This window comes from Miscanthus floridulus, chromosome 12 (genome assembly GCF_019320115.1).
Source record: "Miscanthus floridulus cultivar M001 chromosome 12, ASM1932011v1, whole genome shotgun sequence".
NCBI classification, from domain to species: Eukaryota; Viridiplantae; Streptophyta; class Magnoliopsida; order Poales; family Poaceae; genus Miscanthus; species Miscanthus floridulus.
The window spans coordinates 3043411-3069696 of NC_089591.1; the positions used below are offsets into that span (position 1 = coordinate 3043411).

Below are 26286 nucleotides of genomic sequence, written 5' to 3' on the forward strand. Positions count from 1 at the left end.
AATAAAATTAATCTTGCCGATCAAAGATTGAAGTTCGGTTTTGTTTGTCGGTGGGACTACTTCATCAATGGCCTTCATGCTCATTTGCCCAACTTCAATCCCCTTTCATCGACCATGAAACCTAGGGACTCTCCAACTAATACTCAAAAAGCACATTTGCTTGGGTTCATCTTCAAGTTGTGCCTCCTCATGCACTCCAAAGTTTCTCGTAGGCCAGCCAAATGTTCTTTGTAACTCAAGGATTTCACAACTACATCATCGATGTAAATCTCAACTATCCTGCCCATAAACTTATGAAAGATATAATTCATGGCTCGCTGATAAGTTGCACCAGCATTTTTTAGGCTGAAAGTCATAACTACCCACTCATATAAACCAAGAGCTCCTGGGCGCCAAAAAGCAGTTTTAGGAACATCTCTTCGGCCATGAAAATTTCATTATAACCCACGTTGCCATCCATGAAACTAATGAATTTATGTCCTGATGCTGCATCTACCAAAAGATCAGCTATTGGCATTGGGTAGCCATCCATAGGTGTGGCTTTGTTTAGATCCCTAAAGTCAATGCAAACCCTCAATTTGTCGTTCTTCTTGAGCATGAGAACTATATTCAAAATCCAATCCGCATATCGACACTGCCGGATAAATTTAGCCTCTTAATATCCTCAAGTAATTTAGGCTTAAATCTCCTTAGGGCCTATTTAAATGGTCGATATCCGTCTTTAATAGATAGCCGACGTTCCACAATCGATAGGCTAAGGCCAGGCATCTTGTAATATTCCGAAGCAAAGCAATCTCGATGTTCATTTAAAAGATTTTCTAGTTCTTGCTTGTATTTAGGATCCAAGTTGGCACTTACATACGTTGGCCTAGGTCTATCACCAGGTCTGATATCGACCTATTCTAGTAAATCGGCCGACCTAAATTCCCTTCTGTATCATCGATCGGGGAATCCATTAAAAAACATCTTCAGATCCGACTGCTTGGATCGACTGTTGATGTCCATCACCAATTTTGGCGACTCCTTGTTTCATAATTTAGCTACAGAGGCATTTGTGTTGCCTCTGTTCATACCCTGCAGGCAGAGCGAATGATACATTAATGTTAGCCAATGGCTTACCCTTGTTGGCTATTTACTTGATGCGCCATGTCCAAGGCCTATTATACTTCTAAGCTTCTAACTCTCTGTTCCTCAAGCGTTGAACTCTTCTCTTTTGGCTCCTTGTTAGACCTCCTAGACACCATTGGCCTTCTTGCCAAATATACTCTTTCTCTTCACCATGATCGGCCCAATTTTGATCATGCACATGTTTGCCTAGCTGATAATGAACTCCTTTATTTTTTATGCGCTGATCCATGTCATTAGATTGAAAACTCAAATGCTCATGGATGGTCCGGCGGTTGGCTTGAGATTGCCTAAACTCTTGATATTGATTACTGCACTCTGAGCAGATATGTCTTGTAGGCAATTTCAAACTGTTATTCCAACAGTGTCTGAAGAAAGGACAATTCTAGTGTAACTCTGCTTGTTCTCTTTCATATCTTTCTTCCTCGCACCGATGCTCATATTCCTCTTCTTCAAGCCAGCGCTGGTAGTCCTTCTCCTTCTAGCATTGACACTTGTTCAACAAAATTCTGGAAGTCACACGAGGATGCATAGCACTAACTCTAGATGTCTCACCTAGCTCATATCGACTCTTTTACTGGTCACACTGTTTCTTAGCTTTTTCATACTCATTAGTCGATATTTGAACCTTGGGGTCAATCGACCCATCTTCTCTAGCCTTAGCCGATGTCAAGACCTTCATCTTTCCTTTAGCCAACTGAAACTCTACCATATGCACCCCTGAGAAAGGATGCTTATCTATGTCTATTATCGGTTTCTTAGCTAGCTCAAACTTGATCCTCCCTTGCTCGATGGCCTTCTAAATGTGAAAGCGGAAGATTCTACACTCATTGGTACTATGGTTAGTAGCATTGTGGAACTTGCAACACTTCTTACCTTTAAGTTTTTCATCCAAAGGGATCACAAGATATGCAGGTAATCTCAACTGCTTCTTCTCTAGCAGCAAGTTGAAGATCCTGTTGGCTTTCTTGACATCAAAGTCATAGGTGTTCTTTGTTTCCTTCACCCATGGACAAGATATTGGAGCCTTGCCCCATGTCCATTTAGCGATTGCAACTTTTGGATCATCCCCATTAGAGTCTACATCATAGGGATCTGTCATAGTAGTAGTATCCTTGAAATATTTCTCTTTGCACAAGGTCCAATGTTGACTCTCAAAGGCAGACACTCTCTAAACTCAATAGGCCAAACTTTCAAATTCCTAGCTATCAAACTTCTCTCTGATTAATGGAGACATCCCTTGAAGGGCCAATCCAGCCAATTGGCCATCAGACAGATTCAATGAGTAGCAATGGCTCCTTACTTCTCTAAACCTTTGAATGAACACAGAGCCTGATTCATTATTTCTCTGCCTCATGCTTGTCAAGTCCAGTAATCTTCTTCTCACCTATCCCACTATAGAAATACACATGGAACTTGTTCTCTAGATCGGCCCATCCAGTGATTGAGTTTGGTTCTAGTGATGAAAACCAACTAAAGGTCGGTCCAGATAGGGACAAGGGGAAGAACTAACTTTTGTGCCTCCTCAATAGATGCTTCTCCGAGCTGAATGAGATAGCAGCTAATATGTTCCATGGTTGTCATCTCATCTATCCTGGTAAATTTGGAGAAATCTAAGACTCTATAGCATGGTGGGAGTTGCACAATATCATACCAAGCTGGGTATGGGTGTTGGTAAGAACCAACCTATCCTTTAGGCTTTCAGACCAAACTGGCTTTGCATCATAGCAGTTATTCGATTAACAAACTCATCAGCATCCATGCTAGCAACCTCCTATCTTGGCTGCCCTTGAGCCTGAGCCTGAGAACCTTGTACTTGAGCTTGTTAACCTTGAGCCAGAGGCTGCTGGAGTTGTTGAGCATTATAACTATAAGGATTCTGATACCCAGGATGTGGCATGAGCTCATAGGTGCTAGCATCAGAAACCAAGTGATATCCCTCTGGATAGTCGATCTGAGCATTGTGAGTTGCATATCCATGCAATCGACTATTGAAGTAGTTAGGATCAACATTCCTGATGATCCTCTATACTGATAGAGCAATTTTATGGGACAACTAAGACGTTTGATAGGAAGTACTGAATCTTTCCTTAGCCAGCCATTGCACAACCTGCTGAGTAGTTGGAGAGGTTGGCTACTAGACTGAATAAGCTTGATTTTGTCCAATAGGCTGCTAAACTACTTGTGTGATAGGGGCACTTGGTGATTGCTATGCTGGTGGTTGCCCCCCTGTCATCTGAGCTTGCCCCCTACCATTGGTAGGGCTTGACCTTGCCCCCTATGGTTGACAGGGTTTGACCTCACCCCCCTGCGGCTTGAAGGGTCTGATCTTTAGCCTATCCTCCTAGAAGCTACTGTATTGGTGGCTGTTGGAACTACCCACCATTCAGCTATTGACTGGAACCAGGTATGTTGCTTCCCACAGCCAAAGGGTTAAAGCCATTGGAGTATGCTGGCGCCACTTGATCAATTGGCGTTCCAAAAAATTTCTTTCAAAACATTGCCAATCGTTTTGGCCAACACTTTATTGTGGTTTGTAAAGGCTTCATGAATAGTCTTCTAGACCAAATGAGTAGTAGTCCTCGCTTCAGCATCTTCACTTTGTCCATGCAAGAGGACGCTTGGTAGGGGAGTCTTATGGACGACTGAATCATGCATCCTACTATAAGACAGTAGACACTTTTCTTCAAATTCTTCCACTGCCTGCTCAACGAGCGCCTTCTGGTCATTAGGCAGGTCTTCAAGGTTGACCTTGAGGTTCGCCTGATTGTCCATGTCGATGATTGTGGTCACACCGAGCGTGCCAAGATCATGTGGATGGCCAAAAGTGACAGATCATTCTCTGCCATCGGGCACACGAAGCAAGCCGAGAGTGTAACAGAACCGACCAAATCATAAGAACGTAAGTACAAAAACAATCACCGAAGCGATCAAATTCATGTACTTAAGCTCCCATAATCCCGGTAGTCCGGAAATCATGAAGGATTTCAACCAACTCTCGACATACAAACCAAGATCGTAGTGATTCAACACAACACATCATCCGTTACAACATTTCATAAGTAGCATTCAGATTACATCCATCAGAGTTTAAATAGAATATTACAAACCAAGTTTGAGGGTGCGGAAGCAACATAGTTTGGTACAAAACATCATAGTTTTCGATTACATTGCCAAGTCTAAGTCATGTCCCACAAAAGCATTATCAGGTACGAGAACTAGTAGAGACCACGCCCAACGGTCTAGTCTTCATCCCCAGCTGGGAGAAGGCAGTACTTGCAGCAACCAAAATAGAACCGGTCATCTGCAACAGGTGGGAGATAAACCCTGAGTACGAGAAGGTACTCAGCTAGACTTACCCGTCAAAACTAGAAATAAAAGACACCAAAGATCATGCAAGGCTTTTCAGGTGGGCTAGCTTGACACAGTTGCATAAAAGAGCTTATGATTATAGTAACCAATTTAAACTTAGCATCAAGCTTATCATTATTTACCTGTCCACTAGATTAGCACCTGTACTAGAGCACTCACTTATTAGGAGCAAACAATATTAACCATAGCAGGTATCATAAGGCTGTCATCGTCATATCATCATTTCCGAACCATTAAGTTATTAAGTGTATCTACATTGGAGATAAGCCCGTCAAGTTCTCACTAACCGGGAGAGACGGCAACTCGAATCGAATTACAACTCAGCTGAGGGGGTATTCCTAACTCTCACCCTGGCATACTTAGCAAGGGTAGCCGTGGGTTACCTTTGGTACAACTCAGGAACCAAATTTGCGGGTTCGATCAGCGCCAGCGCTCTCAGGGATTTCCCTTCTGCCAGGACGATCAGGACTTTTAAATCACCTGCCCTTGGACTCACACCTACGGCTCCCTTCCGAGGCATACTTTATACTTATCGACTCTCGGCCTGAGTTGAGCTACTCGGCTTCGCGGTCGGTCATCGGACATGGCCAACTAAGAGAGAGGCATGCGTTCAACATGAACAAGAAAGGCTCCAAGAATCAGTCCTTAAGCGACACAGACGGAGTCACTGCAAACCGGCAAGCCTCCGTCCGGTCTTCATTTCAAATTAAGACTGGTTCTTTTCCACGATAGCAAATATAGCCAACCGTGCCACATGTATCTTCCTATATCTCGCAGGTGACAGGAAATCACCTGACTTCTACCATGTTTAAGCAGGGCTAAGCACTACACGAGCCTGAGCTACATAGGATTCAGGGTAACAATATCTAGACAAGGATTGGATAACCAATGCAGCAATTGTTTGCATCCAACACCTAAACCTAATGCAACAATATATAAATGTAACAATAATACTGTAACTGCATTTCGGAAATTAGGAGGCTTAATATGCTCCGGGGCTTGCCTTTCACAAAGTTGCACGGATGGTGATCCGGGCACTCAACGGCGACCTCGTCTGGCACCTCTTCCGTGGGCTGCACCTCCTGAACCTCCGGTGTCGGCTGCTGCTGCTCGCTCGGTTCCTCGAATTCCAGCAGTGTTACTCCCTCTGGTACACCTATTGCATGCCGATGCACGAGATAAATATCATGGATGCATAAGGAATGACATGATGCTCAATGATGAATGAATCACAGTGAGTGTTTACGAAAGCATCACTGGACACTCGTTTACTGAGTAATTAGCTCTATTCAAATCACTTTAAGCATGTATCTACTTAACTTAAAGAACAAGATCAACTTACCTAACTTGCATAACCTAAGATAAAGATGCTCATCTTCAGTTAAAGGCCTAACACCTAAGAATATTACCACAAACTTAGAATAGTAAAGGGATACATAATTTAACATTTAAAGTTTCATATGCATACCAGTCGTCCCTTAATTCAATCACAACTAAAGTTCTACAATTCCAAATGACTTGCATGAGGACATTCTGGAAAGCTTATGAAATTGTCTACAAATCAATGGTGAATAGCAGAGCATGATTCTTATGTTAACCAAATCAATTTCCAGTAAACCTAGAATCTATCCAGGAATGACAGGGTTACTAAATTAATTATTTAATGATGATGCAAAAGCATAATTTGATCAAACCAAGTTTACCAACTTGTTTTTCATACCCAAGAAACATCAGAAAGTATAGTGCCAACTTCTAAATGAATTATTTAATATCCTTTTCCAATTTATTTAATTAATTAGGTGATTAAAGCAATATATAGTAAAACTATTCATAAAAATCTACAAAAATTACAGTAGCTATCTCACGCTTCACATAGACTACCATAAAAATTGCAAAGCCATTGAACAAGCAGAACTTGCTGTATCCAAAATAACAGATGGCATGTCTATTTCTAGCATAATTAGGAACCCTTATTAAAAAGTGTCAAGCAATAGATTTCCCATTTTTCCTAGCATCATTCTAGCATAAGAATAGCACTCATCAAATTTTACCTTCACTAGATCTATAGAAAAATTATGAAAATTCACACAAGATCCATCCATTGATAAAAAGAAATTCTATAACTCACAAACTATACATGCACTAGCTCTGAAATTTTAACCAGAGACTCTACTAAGCAACAATAGATTACCCACAAAATTTCATAATTTTTGGACCACAGAAACTCAAGATAAAATTCAAACAAATTTGCATGTATCCAAAAACACATTTCAAAGTCCTATTTAATTCATTCAGAATTTCTAAAACATGTGCTCATATAATATTTTTATTAAATACTAGACATTACTAGGAACTCAACAAAATTGGAACCATAGCATTTGGATCTACCAAACTTGAGTTACACATTTTTGAATCATGCACACAATTCTGTGAAAAACAAAATAAACAAAACAAAACAAGAAATCATTCCATTGCAGTTGGGCCGGCCCGAGGACACGGTGGCCCACGAAGCGCACTAGTGCGGCCCAAGACGCGGCGTAGCCCACGCTGGGCTCCTGCCTGAGCCTCGGCGGCTAACAGGGAGGACCCGCGCGTCAGCGAGAGAAGCAGGGGAGGCGGCCTCGGTGACGGTGGAACTCGCCGACAGCGAACCCTCCGGCGAATTGGACAGCACCGGCGTGCTCCCCAAGTCCCCATGCATCGATGGTCCTACCAATCTGAAGCTCTAGCAGTCCTTAAGTGCTCCGATCATGGCGCTCGGTGACTCGGCCATGGCGCACGGCGGCGCTCGGCCGTGTCCCGGCGCGGCTAGACCGGCATTGGTGGTAGCCGTTACCCTCAAGCATCTACACTTGGTGGAGAAGACTAAACACGAGCTAAGAGAGGAGGAGGGGAACGGTGCCGTGCTGGCCACGGTGAGGTCACCGGCGTGGCCCGCGACGGCCATGGCGTGGCGGTGCGTGGAGCCGGCAAGGCTGCTTACCTAGGGTTCGTACGACTCAGAGAAGATGTAGACGAGATCTGTGGGAGGCTAGCGGAGCACTGAGCGAGATGGTGCTAGGCGAGGCGCGATGGCGAGCAATGGCAGAGCGGTGGCTCCGCTGCTGCTGCGCTTCGGCTGAGTGGAGTAGGCGAAGGAGGAGGGAACAAGAGTGAATGGAGAGGCAGGAGGATGCGGCTTCACGTGGAGAACACCGGCAGTGGGTTCAGGCCAGCCACGGCGCGTGACCTGGACGGTCAGTCGGCCATCGACATGTGGTGCCACGCGGCCGTCGAATTCTAAATCGGCAAAGCACTGTAGAGTCTGAATTTTTCGTTTCAGTAACCAATCGAACCGACTGACAGAGCAGGTTTGACGATGATTAACTCCTAATCCGTGACGATCTGGGTCTAGGTGTAGTTAACAAAATTGGAGAACTACATGAGTACTACAAGTTTTCTAATTGGAGCTCGAGCTAGTTTGGCTTGGTTAGTGAGATACAGTGCTCCAAACATCAGCTCATGAAACTGAAATCTGCTTTGTGACTTAGAAAATTTTCAAATGTTGAATCCACCGTCAATACTGACTTGTGGGTCCTTTTTGAACATGTTCTAGCCATTTTCATGAGATGGTCATATTGAGACTTTTGTTCCTTTATAAATTAGCTACAACTTTGGTAAGGAGTGTAAAGCCATGCAAGGTTTCTAAGTTGGTCTTTTGAATTAGTCAAACAGTGACACTCCAAGGGTTATTAAAAGTCAAACCTTCACTTGAGGGCATTTTGGTCATTTTGATCTACATGAACAATGTCCCAACAAGTAACCTAAGTGTAGTTAAGGTGTATTAGACCATGATCAACCACTTTACAAAATTGTTATACCACTTCTAATGATCACATGTGATACAGCAATTAAAACAAGCAATTCATTCATATGTTTCAATACAATGTTCCACATGTTGCATGACCTTGTTGTTATCCAATACTTGTCACATTACTACCATGTTGCCATGTTTCAAAGTATGAGAATTTCATGTTACATTCACATGTTGCACTACTACCATTCTAAGCAATCAAGCATGAAACACACACAATTCAAAATGTTGCATATGCATGTTTTAGTAACAATGACATGCTGAGATAGATGATGCATATGTTTATGAAATGAAATGCAATTAGTGGAAGCCAAACACCTAGGGTGTTACAGCCTTCCCCCCTTAGAAAAATCTCATCCCGAGATTTGGAAAGCGTACCTATCAGTATAGAAAGCCGGATAGTTTTCCTTTAAATAATCTTCCCGCTCCCAAGTTGCATCCCGTTCACTATGATTACTCCAAACTACCTTGTATAATTTAACTACTCGTGTACGAGTCACTCTTTCTTGAGTATCCAAGACTTGCACGGGCTTCTCTTCATAAGAAAGATCAGACTTCAAGTTGACTTTCCTTGTTGCTATTCTTTCCTCAGGGATATGAAGACACTTCGTCAGCTAGGACACATGGAATACTGGGAATATAGCTCCCATGTCATGTGGTAGATCAAGCTTATATGCTACTCTTCCACTTTTCTCGATAATGCGGTAGGGTCCAACATATCGAGGCTCAAGCTTCCTTTTAATTCCAAAACGCTTGACTCCTTTCATAGGGGATACCTTCAAATAAACATGATCACCTACTTCAAACTCAATAGGTTTTCTTCGCTTGTCAGCATAGCTCTTTTGTCTAGCCTGTGCGGCAGTCATATTCTTCTGTATAGTTCGGACTTGCTCTTCGGCTTCTTTTACAAAGTCAATACCATAGAATCTTCTTTCCCCGGGTTCCACCTAGTTCAAAGGAGTTCTACACTTGTGGCCATAAAGAGCTTCAAAAGGAGCCATTTTGATACTCTCTTGATAACTGTTGTTATAAGAGAATTCAGCGAGAGGTAACCAGTCTTCCCAAGAGCCTTTGCAAGAGATAAGACAAGCCCTAAGCATGTCTTCAAGAATTTGATTAACACGCTCAGTCTGTCCTGATGTTTGCGGATGATAGGCAGAACTGCGGATTAGATGAGTGCCAAGATTCTGATGTAAGCACTCCCAAAAGCGAGCCGTGAACTGAGGTCCTCTATCAGAAACAATGGATTTGGGTACACCATGGAGACGTACCACTTGTTGAAAATAAATCTCAGCATAATTGTGAGGGTGATAGGTAGACTTGACCGGAATAAAGTGAGCAGATTTAGTTAGACAATCTACGATAACCCAGATGGAATCACAACCCTTTTTGGTAGTGGGTAATCCAACAATGAAATCCATGCTAATTTCTTCCCACTTCTAGCCAGGAATAGAGAGTGGCTGCAATAATCCAGGCCTTATGTGAATAGCCTTGACTCTGCAACAGTTATCACACCTTGCCACGTAAGCTACGATTTCTTTCTTCATCTTGGTCCACCAATAATACAGCTTGAGATCTTGATACATTTTACTGCTACCAGGATGGATGGACAATTTAGAAGAATGGGCTTCAGCCATAATTTGATTTCTAAGTTCTTTGTCTTTGGGTACCACAAGCCTATCATTAAACTAGAGAATTCCTTTGTCATCGACCCTAAAGTGCTTGGTCTCTTTCTCTTTCATCTTCCGCTTGATGTGAAACACACCCACATCAGTCTTCTGGAGTTCGATAATTCGACTTCTAAGAGAGCAATCCACAGTGATATTGTGGAGTACCACAGGATGAAGGAGGTGTGCCAGATGAAAGTCTTCACTAACTAAGGAATTGCAATGGGCCTTTCTGCTTAAGGCATCAGCAACCACATTTGCCTTACCAGGATGGTAGTGCACTTGAAGGTTGTAGTCTTTGATTAATTCTAACCATCAGCGTTGACGCATGTTCAACTCAGGTTGAGTAAAGATGTACTTGAGGCTTTTATGGTCAGTATAGATGTTGCACACATTACCCAGCAAGTAATGTCTCCAAATCTTCAGGGCATGAACAACTACGGCTAGTTCTAAGTCATGGGTAGGATAGTTGACTTCATGCTTTCGAAGCTAGCGTGAAGCATAAGCAATTACTCGGCCTTCCTGCATAAGAACACACCCCAAACCGGTGCCACATGCGTCACAGTAGACATCAAAAGGCTTCTCGATGTCAGGTTGTGCCAATACAGGAGCAGAGGTTAGTAAGGTCCGCAAAGTGTGGAAAGCCTCTTCACACTTCGGAGTCCACACAAACTTCTCATCCTTTTGAAGTAGTCGAGTCATGGGCTTGGCAATTTTTGAGAAATCCGGGATAAAGCGACGATAGTAGCCAGCCAAACCCAGGAAACTTCGGACTTCTGTGACCGTAGTAGGTGCCTTCCACTCAAGGACTTCTTGCACCTTAGTAGGGTCAACCAAAATTCCATCACCAGATAACACATGACCTAGAAAAGGTATCTTATTCAACCAGAACTCGCACTTGCTGAACTTAGCATAAAGCTGGTTGTCACGTAACCGAGTTAAAACAATTCTCAGATGTTCAGCATGCTCTTCTTCATTCTGGGAATATACAAGGATATCATCAATGAACACGATGACAAACTTGTCCAATTCCAGCATGAATACAGAATTCATCAGGTACATAAAGTGTGCCGGAGCATTGGTCAACCCAAATGACATGACGAGGTATTCGAACAAGCCATAACGAGTAGAGAAAGCTATCTTTGGTATATCTTTAGGACGAATTTTGATCTGATGGTAGCCAGACCTCAAATCAATCTTGGAGAATACCTTAGCTTTGGAGAGCTGATCAAACAGAATATCGATGCGAGGAAGAGGGTATTTGTTCTTGATAGTAACAGCATTTAGGGGGCGATAATCCACGCACATGCGCAAAGATTCATCCTTCTTCTTCACAAATATAGCTGGACAACCCCAAGAAGAAGAACTAGGCCGAATCAACCCTTTCTTCAATAGCTCATTCAACTGACTCTTCAGCTCAGCCAACTCATTGGGCGGCATTCTATAGGGCCTTCGAGAAATAGGAGCCGTACCCGGAATGAGTTCTATCTTGAATTCTACATCACGGTCCGGAGGTAATCTAGGCAAGTCATCAGGAAAGACATCTGGATACTCACAAACAACCGGTAGATCCTTAATGGCTTTGGCTAGGGTAGCATTGGCCGTATTGTGGATAGAGATATCACGAGGTAACTGCACTAGAAAACCCTTCTTATCCACAGGATCCCTCAACATTACCACACGGGTTGAGGTATCGATCAACACTCCATTCCCGCTCATCCACTTCATTCCTAGGATTATATCAATTCCTACCCCCGGTAGAACCACAAGATCCGTACGGAACTCTCGATCCCCAATCTCAATCTTTACATCTTTAACTACTTGGTTAGTCAAGATATTATTTCTAGCAGCACTAATACAATAACCACCCTTGACAATTGTAATCACATTCATATTATGCTCAGATGCAAAAGTAGAACTCATAAAGGAGTGCGAAGCACCCGAATCAAAGAGCACAACTGCAGGGTGATCATTAACAAGGAACTTACCAGCGGTGACCACTTCACCAGCAAGAATTTCCTCCACTGTAGTGTAGTGAACACGCCCCTGACGGACGTTTCCTTGAGCATTCTTGGGAGGATGGGGACATCTATTTGCCCAATGACTAGGCTGGTTACAGTTCCAGCACGGCCTGTTTGCTGGTGGAACATTGGAGCTACCCTGCCCAGAGGTATTCTTTGGCAAGGAAATTGTATACCCCTTGTGGAAACCAGTTTTAGCTTGGTTCTTCTTCTGAGGTGGGCGGTACCGGACATGTGGAAGCCAAACACCTAGGGTGTTAAGAGAGAAACCGCGTAAAGCAGATCCCAAGCTCTCTCCAGGCTTAGGGTGGATACTGGACCGGATGGTTGTGACCGAGGGCTTGCTAGTCAATTTGACCCTGCAATTGACAAGGAGAAAGTTGATTAGTAATTTAAGGTGAAACATGCCGATGTTTGTCTAGATAGTTCCAAATATATGGCCAAGTGGCCAGCAAGATAAGGCTATCGACTATAGAGTTGATATCCAGCATGTTCATGATGTAATGTAAGAAAAACAAGCATATCAGCAATTATTATTCACTTGATTGCATGGATCTAACTTAGCCGATGATCAAGAAAACACACGAAAGATATAAGGATAGGCGCATAAGCATATATATGAGAAACATACTAGCTTTAACTAAGATGAAAAAAGAATAGAAACTTGTGAATAGCCAGTACATCCTCAACAAAATGGGCTATCGGCTAAAACAACCGATTCTAGTGATCTTGTCGTATAGCATCAATAGGTCGAGTCGTCTGATGTAGCATTGATAGTATGACCCTAGATCAGGGACCAGCAATCGATAGATCAACTTACATCGTAAAGAAATCATGAAAGCATGTTACACGCGTGGAAGCTCAAGCCATCGGCTAAATAGCCGATGGAGACATAGCAGGTGGCTTGACACCATGTTCTTCTTAATAGATAGATCTATTAACCGACAATGTCCAATTTGGCACGCTATCAATAGGTCGAGTCGGCTAATGCCACATTGACAGTATGACCCTAGATCAGGGACCAGTAATCGATAGATCAACTTACATCGCAAAGAAATCATGAAAGCATGTTACACGCGTGGAAGCTCAAGCCATCGGCTAAATAGCCGATGGAGACATAGCGGGTGGCTTGACACCATGTTCTTCTTAATAGATAGATCTATTAACCAACAATGTCCAATCTGACATGCTATCAATAGGTCGAGTCGGCTGATGCCACATTGATAGTGAAGTCATGCCGGATATTGGCGATCAATGAATCTATCTCTTAATAGAACACGACTTCAAACACCCACCATGTACGATCAAGATTGAGGTAGATTAGTCATCAAATAGCAACAAACGTCAAGAATCGAATTCAACTATGATAGTAATCAGTAGATGATAGATCAAAATAGTAAGACCAATAAATTTCAATCTAGATTGGGCAATTGGTGATATTGTGTTAAACAGTAAACTACTTAACACGATATCGATAACTTTGATTAATACCAACATTTGCAAGAGATCAGTCATTTGTTGCATCCTTGCAAAGGTTGATACGAATCGATAACTAATATATATCATGATTTGTAAGAGATCAATTGTCTGTTGCAGCCTTACAAATAACAATATAGCTCGATAACTAACTTATACCACGACATGCAAGAGATCAGTCATCTGTTGTAGCCTCACAAGTAACAATATAAGTCATGACAAACACTCACAAACAAGCTAGAGGTCAGGTTGTCCGATGCAACCCTGCTTGCCCAAAGAACTCATTGAAATCTACTCTACTCCTACTCCTAAGGGGTGGGGTAAGCCGAAAAATAAAGGTACTTGTTTGGTTGATCGATGAGATATGTCTATTACAATAGCTAGGGTTTAGTATTTATACTCGAGACTTGGCTATGAGTCCTGGTCAAATAAGACCGGTTTGCAAAACTTGGAAAAGAAAACAAAATTTCCTAATTTGAAGATAACTTGAACTCCAAGCTTTCCCTTCTATAGAGTCCGCCAAGTTTTTATGACCTTGAACAATGTCAGTCTTGCTGCTAGAGTCTTCTTGAGATGACGTTGTTGCTGGAATCCAGTTGACTCTATTCGATCGTCTTGGACCAGCCGATTCTGCTCTTTCCACGGCTTCTCTAGACATATTCTAAATTATGGGGACTCATGCAATGAAAAAAATTCTAGTGTCAACAGGGCTAAGTTCAACAAAGGGAGGGGTCATGGCTGACCCTGGCCTTGGCATCCGGCCTAGTTCCCATGGCTTAGCTGGGCCACGATTGTTTGGTCGTTCGCTAGGCTAATGTATCATAGGCTGCTTGGCCTGCTAACTAATCGTTGCCTTGAGACACCTAGGGATCATAACCCTAGCACGTACCTTCTATGGCTTCATGGGGCCCCTTTTGCTCCTCGCGTCCTCTAATGGTGTCTAACATTCATGTTCCCAAGCTTGGGAGTGCGGTGTCGGTCGGCCACCCTATGCTTCCCCATCACCGCCTGGGTCAGCCAGGAGAGACCTATAGGTGCTCTCACCTCAGTGCCCCCATGGGGTTGGGGGGATTTTGGAAACTTATGGTTGCTTGATAATCCCACTGCCCCTCCCCCTTCTCTAGTGGGAAGAATGCCTGGTTGAGGGTGGTGCTCCTTCCAACTGCTCAAACTTAGTGGTTGGGAAAGGGGAGAGTTGCTAGTTGTGTCTAGGAGATTGGCCACCTCTCTCTATCGTCGCCCACTGCTTTAGAGGGGGTCGACTGGCTTTGGGGCCTAGTGATGGTGTGCACTGGTGGAGGAGCCACACCCTCCGTCTGTCTCCTCTATCGTCCCTGGTCTAGCCTTTGCCTCTTGTTTGGTCCTAGAACCAAGGAGGTCGGCTTCCCTAGCATGGTCAGGGACCAAGGGCTTGCACCTTTAGTGCTCCTGTTTGTGTGCCATGAAAGCTTGGTTGGAGGGTCAGGTGCCTCGTCTGCTATTTTTTCCACCATATAGGTGATCCTTTATTGTGGTTCTTGCCGCCGTATATTGTAATAATTTTCTTGGGTCATTCCCATGCAATGGAATTATTTTGTGAGTAACCCATTTTTCCATAGTCGTGCTCGAAGTTTGTTATTTCCTCATTGAGCTGACCTTGCGCGACATTGGCATCAGTGGCCAAGAGCACCGCGCCCGTGCTACTAGAGGGTAAGTCCACAAGAACCCCATGTATCTTGTTGGCTAGTCCTGGTCCTGGGCCCCGGCGGGCGATTCTCTGCTTCCTAACTGAGCCACTTGTTTGGTTTTTGAGCCTGTTTGCCTAGGCTTAGAGGCTCACTGCCTCCCTTAGTGGGTTACAACGAATAGCTCTAGGATAGTACTTGGACATCGTTTGATGGGGCGGCTGCCTCTACCACTAAGCACCTAGCTTTGGCTACTTGTGCCCGCCTGTGAACATCCCTTGCATTTTTAGGTGCCTCGGGTGGCCTTGAGGCCTCATCAGCTAGCGTTGAACCCTTGGTTGTGTCACCGCTAGGGGTCCCACTTTGTTTGCTTGCGGGGTGGCTCAACCTGTCACTATGTCAGAATTCGATAAAAAGGATAGAGATAAAGGAAATAACAAAATGAGGGATAAGAGCAACATAGTTGTTACATTGGTGGTCGGCGCCCGTTTGATGTGGGGCACCAAGCGTCCAAGAAACATAGGGTGCTCATTAGGCATGGTCGGTCCATGTCTGTGCTCCCGTGGTAGACTTCATGTGGCTTGTGCCACGTGAGTTGACCGAGTGCAGCTAAAAGCCCAGGTCATAGCATTTCTTCGGGGGCAAGAGTTCATGACAATGAGGGTACAATTTTCATTCAAGTTGAATGTTGAAAGAGTACAAAAATTAAATGAAAGGCTTAGAATTGAGCTACGTAGCTTTCATTCCATCTTCTTGACGCCATTTTGATGTAGAGGGCCGGGTGCCTCCACTTGTCGAAGGTGCCACACTACTAGGCTTGTGGCTCAGCTAAGGCCATCCCTTGGGGGGAATGGTTAGTACATGCCTTGGTCGGGCTAGTTACTTCTGCTGACTAGAGCACCCAAGTGGAGGGGCCAGCCGAGCTAAAATCACCGCAAGTAGCGCCCAGGGCCTTGTTGGAGCTTGATCGGTCAAATGACACCACCGCCTGGGACATCTTCCCTTCTAGTGTCTCTTCTATGTTGTGTCTAGGGCTCGTAGGATCGAGGCATGCGGAGATCGTGGCACCTAGGGTGACACTGTCCCAATCACAGTAGTAGGCTTGTTCAAGGCTGGCGCTGACGGTGATCACTATCTTGGGATTGGGCATCTTCATCTTGATTTAGGTATAATTAGGGATGACCATGAATTTCATGGAACATGGCCACCCAAGCAAGGCGTGGTATGTGCCACGGAAGACCACCACCTCAAAGGTGAGTGGCTCCTTGCGGAAGTTGTCCAGCTCACTGAACATGATGTGCAAGTGGATGCACCCGAGTGGCACAGCTTCTTTGCTTGGGATGACCCCATAGAACGGTGCCTTGCTCGAGCAGAGGATACTCCGGGGTATCTTCATGTTGTTGAGGGTTTTAGCATAGAGGATGTTGAGGTTGCTACCACCATCCATGGGCACCATTAACAGGCATATGGTGCCCACAATCATGTTGGCCATGGGTAGCACCCTAGGTTAGGGACGTGGTTAGGATGGTCATCGCGATCAAAGGTGATGGCCGTTTCCAACCATGGGAGCCACGTCAGGGTGGCCATGGTCTCAATGGCGTTCAATTCTTGCTCGGTGATTTAGTGCTAACGGTAGGACTCATAGGCCTAGGAACCTCTGAACATCATTAGGAATTGCTTAGCCCCGGGGAACTCGGTGTCCTCCTCCTGCCTGCCATCAGCCTCCCCACCTTCCCCTTTAGGGAAAGCGTTCCTCGGATGGAGCTCCTCATTATCCTCCAGTCCTTGAGGAGGTGCCTGGCCTACCCACCATGGAATGGGCAAGGCCTCTTGAGTGCCTTCTCGAAGTCCTTGGGGTGATGGATCCTCCCCTTAGACTAGGGTTGGGTGACACGGTCGACCATGGCCACCATCTCCTCCCCATGGTGCTTGTTGTCCTTCTTCTGCTTGTCGCGGCCACGGTCGGCCTCATTGTCACCATCCCCACCACTATGCTAGGTGCTTGCCTTGCCTTTGCCACTTTAGTTGGCCAAGACAGCCTCTTCTCCTGTGGTGTACTTGGTGGCAAGTAGCTCCCGCGTTGTTTATGGGGGCTTGCATCAGAGCGCATGGACGAGCACCTCACTAGTGGTGCAGCATGTGAAGGAATTGATGATGTCCGCATCCGTGACATTGGGGAGTTCATTGTGCTTCTTAGGGAAGCACTAGATGTACTCGCAGAAGGTCTTGCCCGACCTCTACCTTCAATTATGCAAATCCCAAGAGTTACCAGGTCGAATGTAGGTACCTTGGAAGTGACCAATGAAGGTCAAGGGGAGGTTGGCTCCGCTCCAGATGCTACCAGGGTTGAGCTGCTCGAGCCATGCCCTTGCCATGCTAGACAGGAGCAGGGGCAGGTACTGAACTGCGAAGTCATCAGTCGACTCCTAGCCCTCATCGCGAGCCAGTAGCCCTCAAGCAACTTGTTGCGGTCGGTCTCCCCGTCATACTTGCTGATGTGGGCTAGTGGCTAAAAGCGCTTGAAGTAGGAAGTGGCTCGGATTCTAGCCCCAAATGCCTGGGAGTTGGTTCAGTCTTGGCTCGGCCTCCCTTCCCATTGGTCGGGGCTCGATGATTTGGCTTGAGTGTGACTGCCTTGCCTCGGTGTTCTCATGCACATCCTGATATTCTCTGATCCTATTTGGTGTAGGTGGTCAGTAGGAGGAGGGCCTGGCCCTCAGCTCTTGCTGAGGGTTGGCAGCTCTCGTCTTTGGATGGTCAATGCTGTCAGCGGAGGTGTCACCACTGCTACCTTCTGTCTACAGGGCATGGGCATTGGAGCGGTCCCCATCGAAGGTCAACATCGGCTGGGATGGCCTTGAGGTGGTGTTGCAGCGGTGAGACGCCGAGCTTTCGGCCAGCTGCTCGAGGGCGATGTGGAGGAGCCGCCGAGCCTCCCGAAGCTTTTTGTTGGTCCTTGGGTCTGATGTGTCGGAGATGTCGCCGAGATTGCAGGTAGCGGCTGTCATGTTGTACTCCGCCCGGGGGAAGCACAATACGTCGTTAGGTGCCCTTGTGCAATTATCGATGTCATGCCCTGGATGAGCCTTCTCGATGCTTCCTTGGTCCACATGGAGACTTTGCCTGGTGGGGCTGACCAGCGGCCCTTGGAGCCCTTCCCCCTAGAGCTGATGGAGTTCCTTGTCTTGATCTGTTATGCCTTTTGCGTAGCATTTCCATACCTGTCAGGTTTTGGGTGCCCGATGGGTTCCTAAGTTAGATCCTGGCCCCTGGCTTGGGAAGCTGGCTGTCGCTCGGGCGTTGGCTTGGGCGGCCACTGGGTGGAGGTCAGGCTTGAGCCACCGTCGTTCGGTTGCCCGGGGTCGTGACCAAGCCCCTGAGCCTTGAGTAGTGGCTGCGGGCGCTCGGGCTCATCTTGACTCCTTCCAGAGGGTACGTGCGATCCGTGGGATCGGACTGGGGGGACTTAACGTACCCTATGTTAGGCTCTTAACATGGCTTTCTCTAACATAGTGTATCTATATTTTAGCTTTCAACTTTTGATCTCCTTAGTTTAGTTGTTGTAAATTTTGTTTCGACATGCTACATTGAAAATCTAGGACTTATTATATCTTTTATTCAAAATTTTATTTATTTTACTAAAAGAGATTTTAGGTCCTCTGCTACGCTCGTATTTACTATAATGGTATAATATGTTGTTTGAGCCTACACTGCAACAATGGAGACATTGAATTTGCTGTATCGAACAATTAGAAATAATTTTTAATAGGAATAGATAGTGCTTAAATTTAAAGTGATTGTTAACGCTATTGATATGTGATTTGGTAAGGAACATTTTCCACACTTGGTAAACTATTCAAATAAATATTTATTCTAATATATAATTATATATGCATGTTTACTTTGTCTAGATGGTGGCCCATAGGATTATACACATTTTAATTTAAAAACAATAGAACTATGTGATTGAGTGAGATATAAATTATTTCCCATCATATCGTATAGTATTTATACATAGATTTAACAGATATTTTAGTTTATTTGTTAAAATGGTGGAGATGGATAATCTGTATACAAAATGGTGATGTTATTTTATATTATCTTTTGTAATGGTGCATGTGGGTGCAAACTTAGAGGTCATATTAGATTACATTTTCTAATGACGGTGGTGGTGTTATTTGAATACAAAATTATTTTAAATTATCTTTCGCTATGACTGAGTTAGATAATTTACATAGCACTCCCTCCATTCTAAATTATAAGAGTACATTACTTTTACTATATATTTAGACATAATATATATCTAAGTGCATAGCAAAAGATATGTCTCCATAGAAAACCAAAAACGCCTTATAATTTGAACCAGAAGGAGTAGTTAATTTATGCATTTTTTATATTAGAAGAGATGATGTGTAGTTTTTAATAGAATATAATAGCTTCAATGACTATTATTACCAATTAACGTGAGAATTTACCTTTTTTCTTAGTGTGTCTCGTGATAATTAACTTGGAGCATGATTAGTAAGATAAGATGTGATATATATTTATATATATAACTAATATGGATGAAATGGTAACGTCCACAGGTATAATGTATTTCAGCGGAACACTGACCCCTGTGTTGACAACACTGCTGAACGATTGGGCAGTCCAAATTCTTGTCCTTCTGAGCTTCGGTCTTCAAGTTTTCCTGCTCTTGTTTGCTTGGATCCGTCGGCACAACGTGTCACCTGTACCAAGGTTGCTTCTGTGGTTGGCCTACCTTCTAGCCGACTCGACCGCGCTCTTCACCCTTGGCCACCTCTCCATTAGCAGCAGGCTGAAGGAGCACCAGCTGGTGGCGTTCTGGGCGCCGCTCCTCCTGGTGCATCTGGGTGGCCAGGATACCATCACAGCCTACTCCATAGAGGACAACGGCATCTGGTTGCGCCACCTGCAGACACTCGTGGTGCAGGTAGCGGGAGCTATCTTTGTCATGTACAAGTACATACCAGGAAGCGAGAGCTTGGTCATCGCGGCTGCGGTGCTGATCTTTGTGGTGGGCGTCCTCAAGTATGCTGAGAGGATATGGGCGCTCAAGTGCGCCACCATGGATAGCATCTGGCTGTCTCTCGACACGGACGCCAGCGTCGTCGACAGGGGCAATGATGCACTTTTCGAGGCGTTGCTGGTCAGAAGGCACTGCCTGGATGCAGAGGATGTTCTGATGGCGGCACACGGCCTGCTGGATGTCTGCAAGGGACTGTTCATCGGCCTGAGGTCACTGCAGCGCCCGTATCTGGGGCAGGTGGTGCAGTCATTCAACTTATGTGGCCGCCTGGACATGCTGATGGAGATGGAGCTGTCCCTGATGTACGACATCATGTACACCAAGGCGGTGGTGATCCACACCTGGTACGGATTCTGCATCCGCATCATTGCGCCGGTTGCCACAGTGGTAGCGTTCGTGCTGTTTCAGGTAAGCAGCAAAGATGGTCACAGCAGACATGATGTGGTCATCTCCTACGTCTTGCTGGTCGGGGCCTTAGTCCTGGAGATGGCATCCTTAGTCAGGGCAGTCGGGTCTACCTGGACACGGGTCTGGCTGTATGACAAGATGATGAAACAAGAAGAAGCACAAGCAGCAGACACAGCAAACAGCTACTCCAAATGGAGGTTTTTCCACGACGAGCTTGTATTGTTCCGCCACATGGTCGGGGCAGCCAGGAACAGGAGGTGGTCCGGCTCTGTCGGGCAGTATAACTTACTGCTGTCCTGCGCCCGGGACCGTGGGGAGCCCCATGGCAAACTGCGCCGGATCATGCGCCTTGTCAAGGACTTGTGGAGGGGCAACCAGCACCAGTCGTGGTCGGCCGAGGTTTCGGGCTCAACCAAGGAGTCGGTGCTAAGCGAGGTGCTACGGATTGTAGGGAAAGGTCGACATGATGGTGGCAACGGCAATGTCGGCGCCTTCCCGGGTCTGGTCACACTGAAAGAGTTTGGCCTCACGGACCACCTCGGCTGGAGCGTCCAAGACATTGGCTTCGAAGACAGCATCATCGCGTGGCACATCGCCAGTGACATCTGCATGTTCAAGGATCGCAGCAAGAAGGAGAGGCTGAAGGAGGCCATCCGTGTGGTATCTAACTACATGATGTTCCTCCTGGTTGAACGCCCCTACATGCTACCCGGTCCAGTGCGTCGCAGCAGGCACCAACATGTCCGCGACGCGCTGTTCCGGGTGATGCGAACCACGGAAGATGCAGGCCACAGCCAGTGGGAGCCAGAGGAGCGTGTGAAGTGGGCTCTGCGCACCGAGTTGCGTGCTGTTGTCAACAACTTTGATGACCCCGCAGATTACGACAACGGAGTAAGGCTGGCGGACATGCTCTACCACCGACACAGCCGACTTGAGATCATCTTTGGCGTGTGGGTGGAGATGCTTTGCTTTGTTGCTGATCACTGCAGCAGAGAATCCCATGCCAGGCAGCTCAGCAGCGGCGGCGAACTGGTCACCATCGTATGGCTTATGGCAGGCCATGCAAATCAGTCCTACTACTCATCCAACGCCTTGCTCTACTCCAGTACGTTATCCGATAGGTTAATCTGTACCGTCGTCTGATAATCTAGTGCTTGTATACCCGTACGAATAACTTTTCCACTTTGTTTTCTAGATGTGGAGACCTTCACGTTCCGGACCGAGATCGACCAGCCGCTCTCCCTCGTCATCAGCACCTTCTACTCCAACGAGGATATCTTCCTCAGGGAGCTCATCTCCAATGCATCCGACGTAAGTTCTTGATTCCTGATCATGTCCTCTGTTTTATTTCATTCATTCATCACCACCCCTCGGTTTCCTCAAGTGCTCTGTTTCGCTAACTGAAATGCTCCGCGCAACTGAATCTCACGAGCTCAACAATATCCATGGCATGCCAATGCAGGCGCATGACAAGATCAACGTCGAGAGGAAGCTGCTTGAAGAGCTCTGCATCCGCATCGTCCCTGACAGGGCCGCCAAGACGCTCTCCATCATCGACTCTGGTGTCGGAATGACAAAGTCCGACCTTGTCGACCACCTCGGCACCATCATGCGCTCCGGAACAAAGGAGTTCATGGAGACACTCGACGCAGGCTCTACCCACATCCCCATGATCGGCCAGTTTGGGGTCGGCTTCTACTCTGCGTACCTCGTTGCCCACAAGGTCGTCATCACCACCAAGCACAACAACGACGAGCAGTACATTTGGGAGTCCCAGGGCGGCAGGTCATTCACCATCACGCTTGACACCACTAACAAGCCCATTCGGCGAGGCACCAAGATCACACTCTCCCTCAAGGATGACCATCTCCAGTATCTTGAGGAGGACCGCCTCAAGGATCTCATCAAGAAGTACTCCGAGTTCATCGCCTATCCCATCTATCTCTTGACCGAGAAGACTACAGAGGGGGATATCGGCCATGATAAGGACCAACACGGTGACATCGAGGAGATTGACGACAAAGGCAAGAAAAAGAAGAAGAAAGTTTCTTTTGACGAGAAACTAGGGAGGGGAGAGCTCCACGAGTGGGTGGAGATCAACGAGCAGAGGCACATCAGGCTGCATGACCTGAAAGGGGTCACGCGCGAAGAGTGCAATTCCTTGTACAAGTTCCTGACAAATGATTGCAAAGACTACCTTGCCGTGAAGCACTTCTCGGTTGAGGATGATCTGCAGTTCAAGGCCATCGTCTTCGTGCCCTTCCACGTGCCGGTGGACCCGTTCAACATGCGCAAGAAGCTCAACAACATCAAGGTCTACATGCGCCGTGTCTTTATCACGGACAACTGCGAAGAGCTTATCCCGGAGTGGCTTGGCTTCATTAAGGGTATCGTGGACTCCAACGACCTGCCGCTCAACATCTCCCGTGAGATGCTGCAGCAGAACGAGATCCTCAAGGTCATCCGCAAGGTTCTCGTCAAGAAGTGCATCGAGATGTTCTTCGAGATCGCCGACAACAAGGACGACTACGCCAAGTTCTACGACGCCTTCTCCAAGAACATCAAGCTAGGCATCCACGAGGACTCTGAAAACCGCGCCAAGCTGGCCGACCTACTGCGTTACCACTCCACAAAGAGCGGCGATGAGATGACGAGCCTCAAGGACTACGTCACGCGCATGAAGGAGGGGCAGACCGACATATACTACATCACCGGTGACAGCGACAAGGTTGTCGAGAATTCTCCGTTCCCGGAGCAGCTCAAGAAGAAGGGGTACGAAGTCCTCTTGAATGTGGACGCCATCGATGAGTATGTCATGGGGAAACTGAAAGAGTATAATAGCAAGAAGTTTGTGTCTGCTAGCGGATCTAGAAAAATAAGTTAGGAGAGGCTTCTTGTATTATTTTACACTCTCTAGCCCCTTCTTCCAAGCTTCCGTGGTTTACCGATTTATAGAGGGGTTTTGGAGGGGCTCTATGCTTAGAATAGAGGAAGTGGGGCTCGAGCCCACCTAGCACCGGTGCTAGATCCACGCTGAGATAGAAAAGAATCCCAAATAAAGGCCCCAGTTTGGCATGGCTCCAACTCTGGGTGGAGCTGCTCCACTCTAGAACTCCAGGTGGAGCTAGCTCTGGGTGGAGTTGGAACTATCTGATGGAGGTGTTTGGCTGGGAGGGTGTCCCCAGCTCCAAAAAAGAGGAGTTTGAGGGTAGATTGCCATTCTTGCCCTGCTTATGTGGGTCCCACTGTCAGTGACTAATCTATTTTCTTTTTTTCCTCTACTCTTTTCCTCTCCGTTTCGTCTCTGTCAGTGGCTCGGCGGCGTCCATGAGGTCCCGAAGCCGGAGGCAGCCCTCGAACTCGCCGTCGACGGCGACCATGGGCACGCCGCGCTTGGCGGCGAAGGCGCGCACCTTCTCGACGGCGCAGGCCTCGGTGACGATCACCCGCGCCGCCGCCGCCACCACCTAGCGGTGGATCTCGTGCGGGAGGACACCTCCAGGAGCTGCTCGAAGTAGTAGACCTCATGGTGTCTCTGAGAACCCACAGAGAAGAAAATCGGGGTGGGGGAGAGCTTTGGTGAGGAGATCGAGAGCTCGGTCGTTCGCTTGGCCATGGCGGCCATGGTGGTGATTGGAGCGCTGGAGAGAGGTAGAGGGCTCGGGGAGGGCAAAGGCGGCGGCGGCGTGCTACTGCGGAGCTCAGGCGTGCTTTTGTAAGGCGTGGCGAAGGGGAGGGCTCGGTCGCAGAGGAGCTCGGCGGCCACCCATGGCGGCGGGGGAGGAAGACGACGGCGCGGAAGGGAGGGAGTCACTGCGCGGGGGCTCGGGAGAAATAGAATCGAACCGTTTTTCTGTGTAATCAATGGCAGTGGTGGGTAATTTCCCACCAACTCCACGAGGAGGTTCATATTGAGTGGTTTTGGAGCTACAAAAGAGGTGCTCCAAAACTCCACCTCCATTTGTACTACAGCTCCATGGAGTCGGCAGCTCCATAGAGCTTCAGAGTTGGGGTGTTTGCCTGGATTTTTTTATGGAGTTGCTGGAGTTTAGAAGTGAAGCCATGCCAAACAGGCCCAAAATAAAAAGGCATACGAACTGAGGGAAGGCTGTTAAAAGACATAAATTGCATTGGGCCCTTCGCCTACAAGACCTGGTTGCTTACTACTAGACGAGTTTGGTGCGGTCGACTTCGATTATGTAGAAAACCTCGCTGGTAAGCATGGATAGTACTATGGGTTTGCCGTGATGTTTATCTTTCAGTAGAACTTGTTGTAATAAAGGATCACTATGAATGGCCTTGTTTTTTTTTCTCTATATATAAAAAATGCCTAGTATTACTTGTTGTTGCTAAGAACACTATGGATGACCTTGTACTCCACCGAAGGAACTTGCTGTTCTCTATAAATAGAACTCGTTGTTGCTATGAACACTAAGCATTATTTTTTTTAACAAAACATGTTGAACAGCCCCACCGAAACAAAGAGATGACAGAACACCTCCGCAAACAAGTTTATCAATCTTTGTTGGCTAGAAGCAACAATGGTAAACTAGGCAAGAAGGACACTACCATTGTTGCCGAGCAATTTGGGCTTCATATTCGGGCAGTGCAAAGGTTATGGAAAAGAGGTAAAACACAACTTGCAAACTCCGTTCCGATTGATGTTTCTAGTCTAAAGAAGGGTAGAGTAGGCCGCAAGCAAATCCCTGTTGACTTAGAAGCATTGAGAAACATTCCTCTAAAGCAAAGAATGACTATAGAAGATGTGTGCAAGGCACTAAATTTGAGCAAATGGCAGATTCAAAGGTATTTGAAAAAAGGCTACCTTAGGCGCCACTCTAGTAGCATCAAACCCTATCTCACTGAAGCTAACAAGAGGGCTAGGTTACAGTGGTGTGTTGACATGGTTAACAGGGAGTTGCTTGATGATCCAAAGTTTAAGGAGTTGTATGACTTTGTTTTTATTGATGAGAAATGGTTTTACCTACATCAAAAAAATGAGAGATATTATTTGCTACCCGAAGAAGATGTACCCCATCGGACTTGTAAGAACAAGAACTACATCCCTAGGCTCATGTTCTTGTGTGTTTGCGCTCAACCAAGGTTTAGGGATGGGGTTTGTACTTTTGATGGTAGGGTTGGATGTTTCCCACTTGTTCATTTTGAACCGGCTATGAGAAGTAATGAGAGGACTGGCCATGTTCAGTGGAGACATGGTTATGAAGCCCATTACATCGATCACTAGAGATGTGATTAGGGATTTCATGATCAACCAAGTGTTGCTGGCCATTAGATCCAAATGGCCAAGAGAAGATGTGGGTAGACCAATCTTCATCCAACAAGACAATGCACCATCTCATTTGAAATTGGATGATCCAGAATTTTGTGCGGCCGCTAAGCTAGGAGGATTTGATATTCGCCTAATTTGTCAACCTCCAAACTCTTCGGATTTCAACATTCTTGACTTGGGTTTCTTTAGAGCAATACAAGCAATTCAATATAAGAAGGATGCAAAAACTATAGAGGCTTTAGTTCCAGCCGTCAAAGAGGTAATTTGCAATTCATGGAAGCAATTCAAATTGTTCACACATATTTCAATGTTTTTTTAACAACAAATTTTTTCATTCATTCATTTGTTGCACAATTGTTT

At 46.1% G+C, this 26286-nt stretch overlaps 2 protein-coding genes across 2 annotated transcripts; both read left to right on the top strand.

The window, feature by feature from the left end:
- The first annotated feature begins 17286 nt into the window (after window positions 1–17286).
- Window positions 17287–21531, top strand: LOC136498342 (uncharacterized). The gene is made up of 4 exons (XM_066494286.1): window positions 17287–17574; window positions 17868–17943; window positions 19828–21452; window positions 21514–21531. Exons 1-4 carry the CDS (start codon window positions 17287–17289, stop codon window positions 21529–21531), a joined length of 2007 nt encoding a protein of 668 aa, XP_066350383.1.
- Window positions 21532–21626: 95 nt separating this feature from the next.
- Window positions 21627–23598, top strand: LOC136497625 (heat shock protein 82-like). The gene is made up of 3 exons (XM_066493473.1): window positions 21627–21741; window positions 21832–21947; window positions 22099–23598. Exons 1-3 carry the CDS (start codon window positions 21687–21689, stop codon window positions 23518–23520), a joined length of 1593 nt encoding a protein of 530 aa, XP_066349570.1. The 5' UTR covers window positions 21627–21686; the 3' UTR covers window positions 23521–23598.
- The last annotated feature ends 2688 nt before the right edge of the window (window positions 23599–26286 follow it).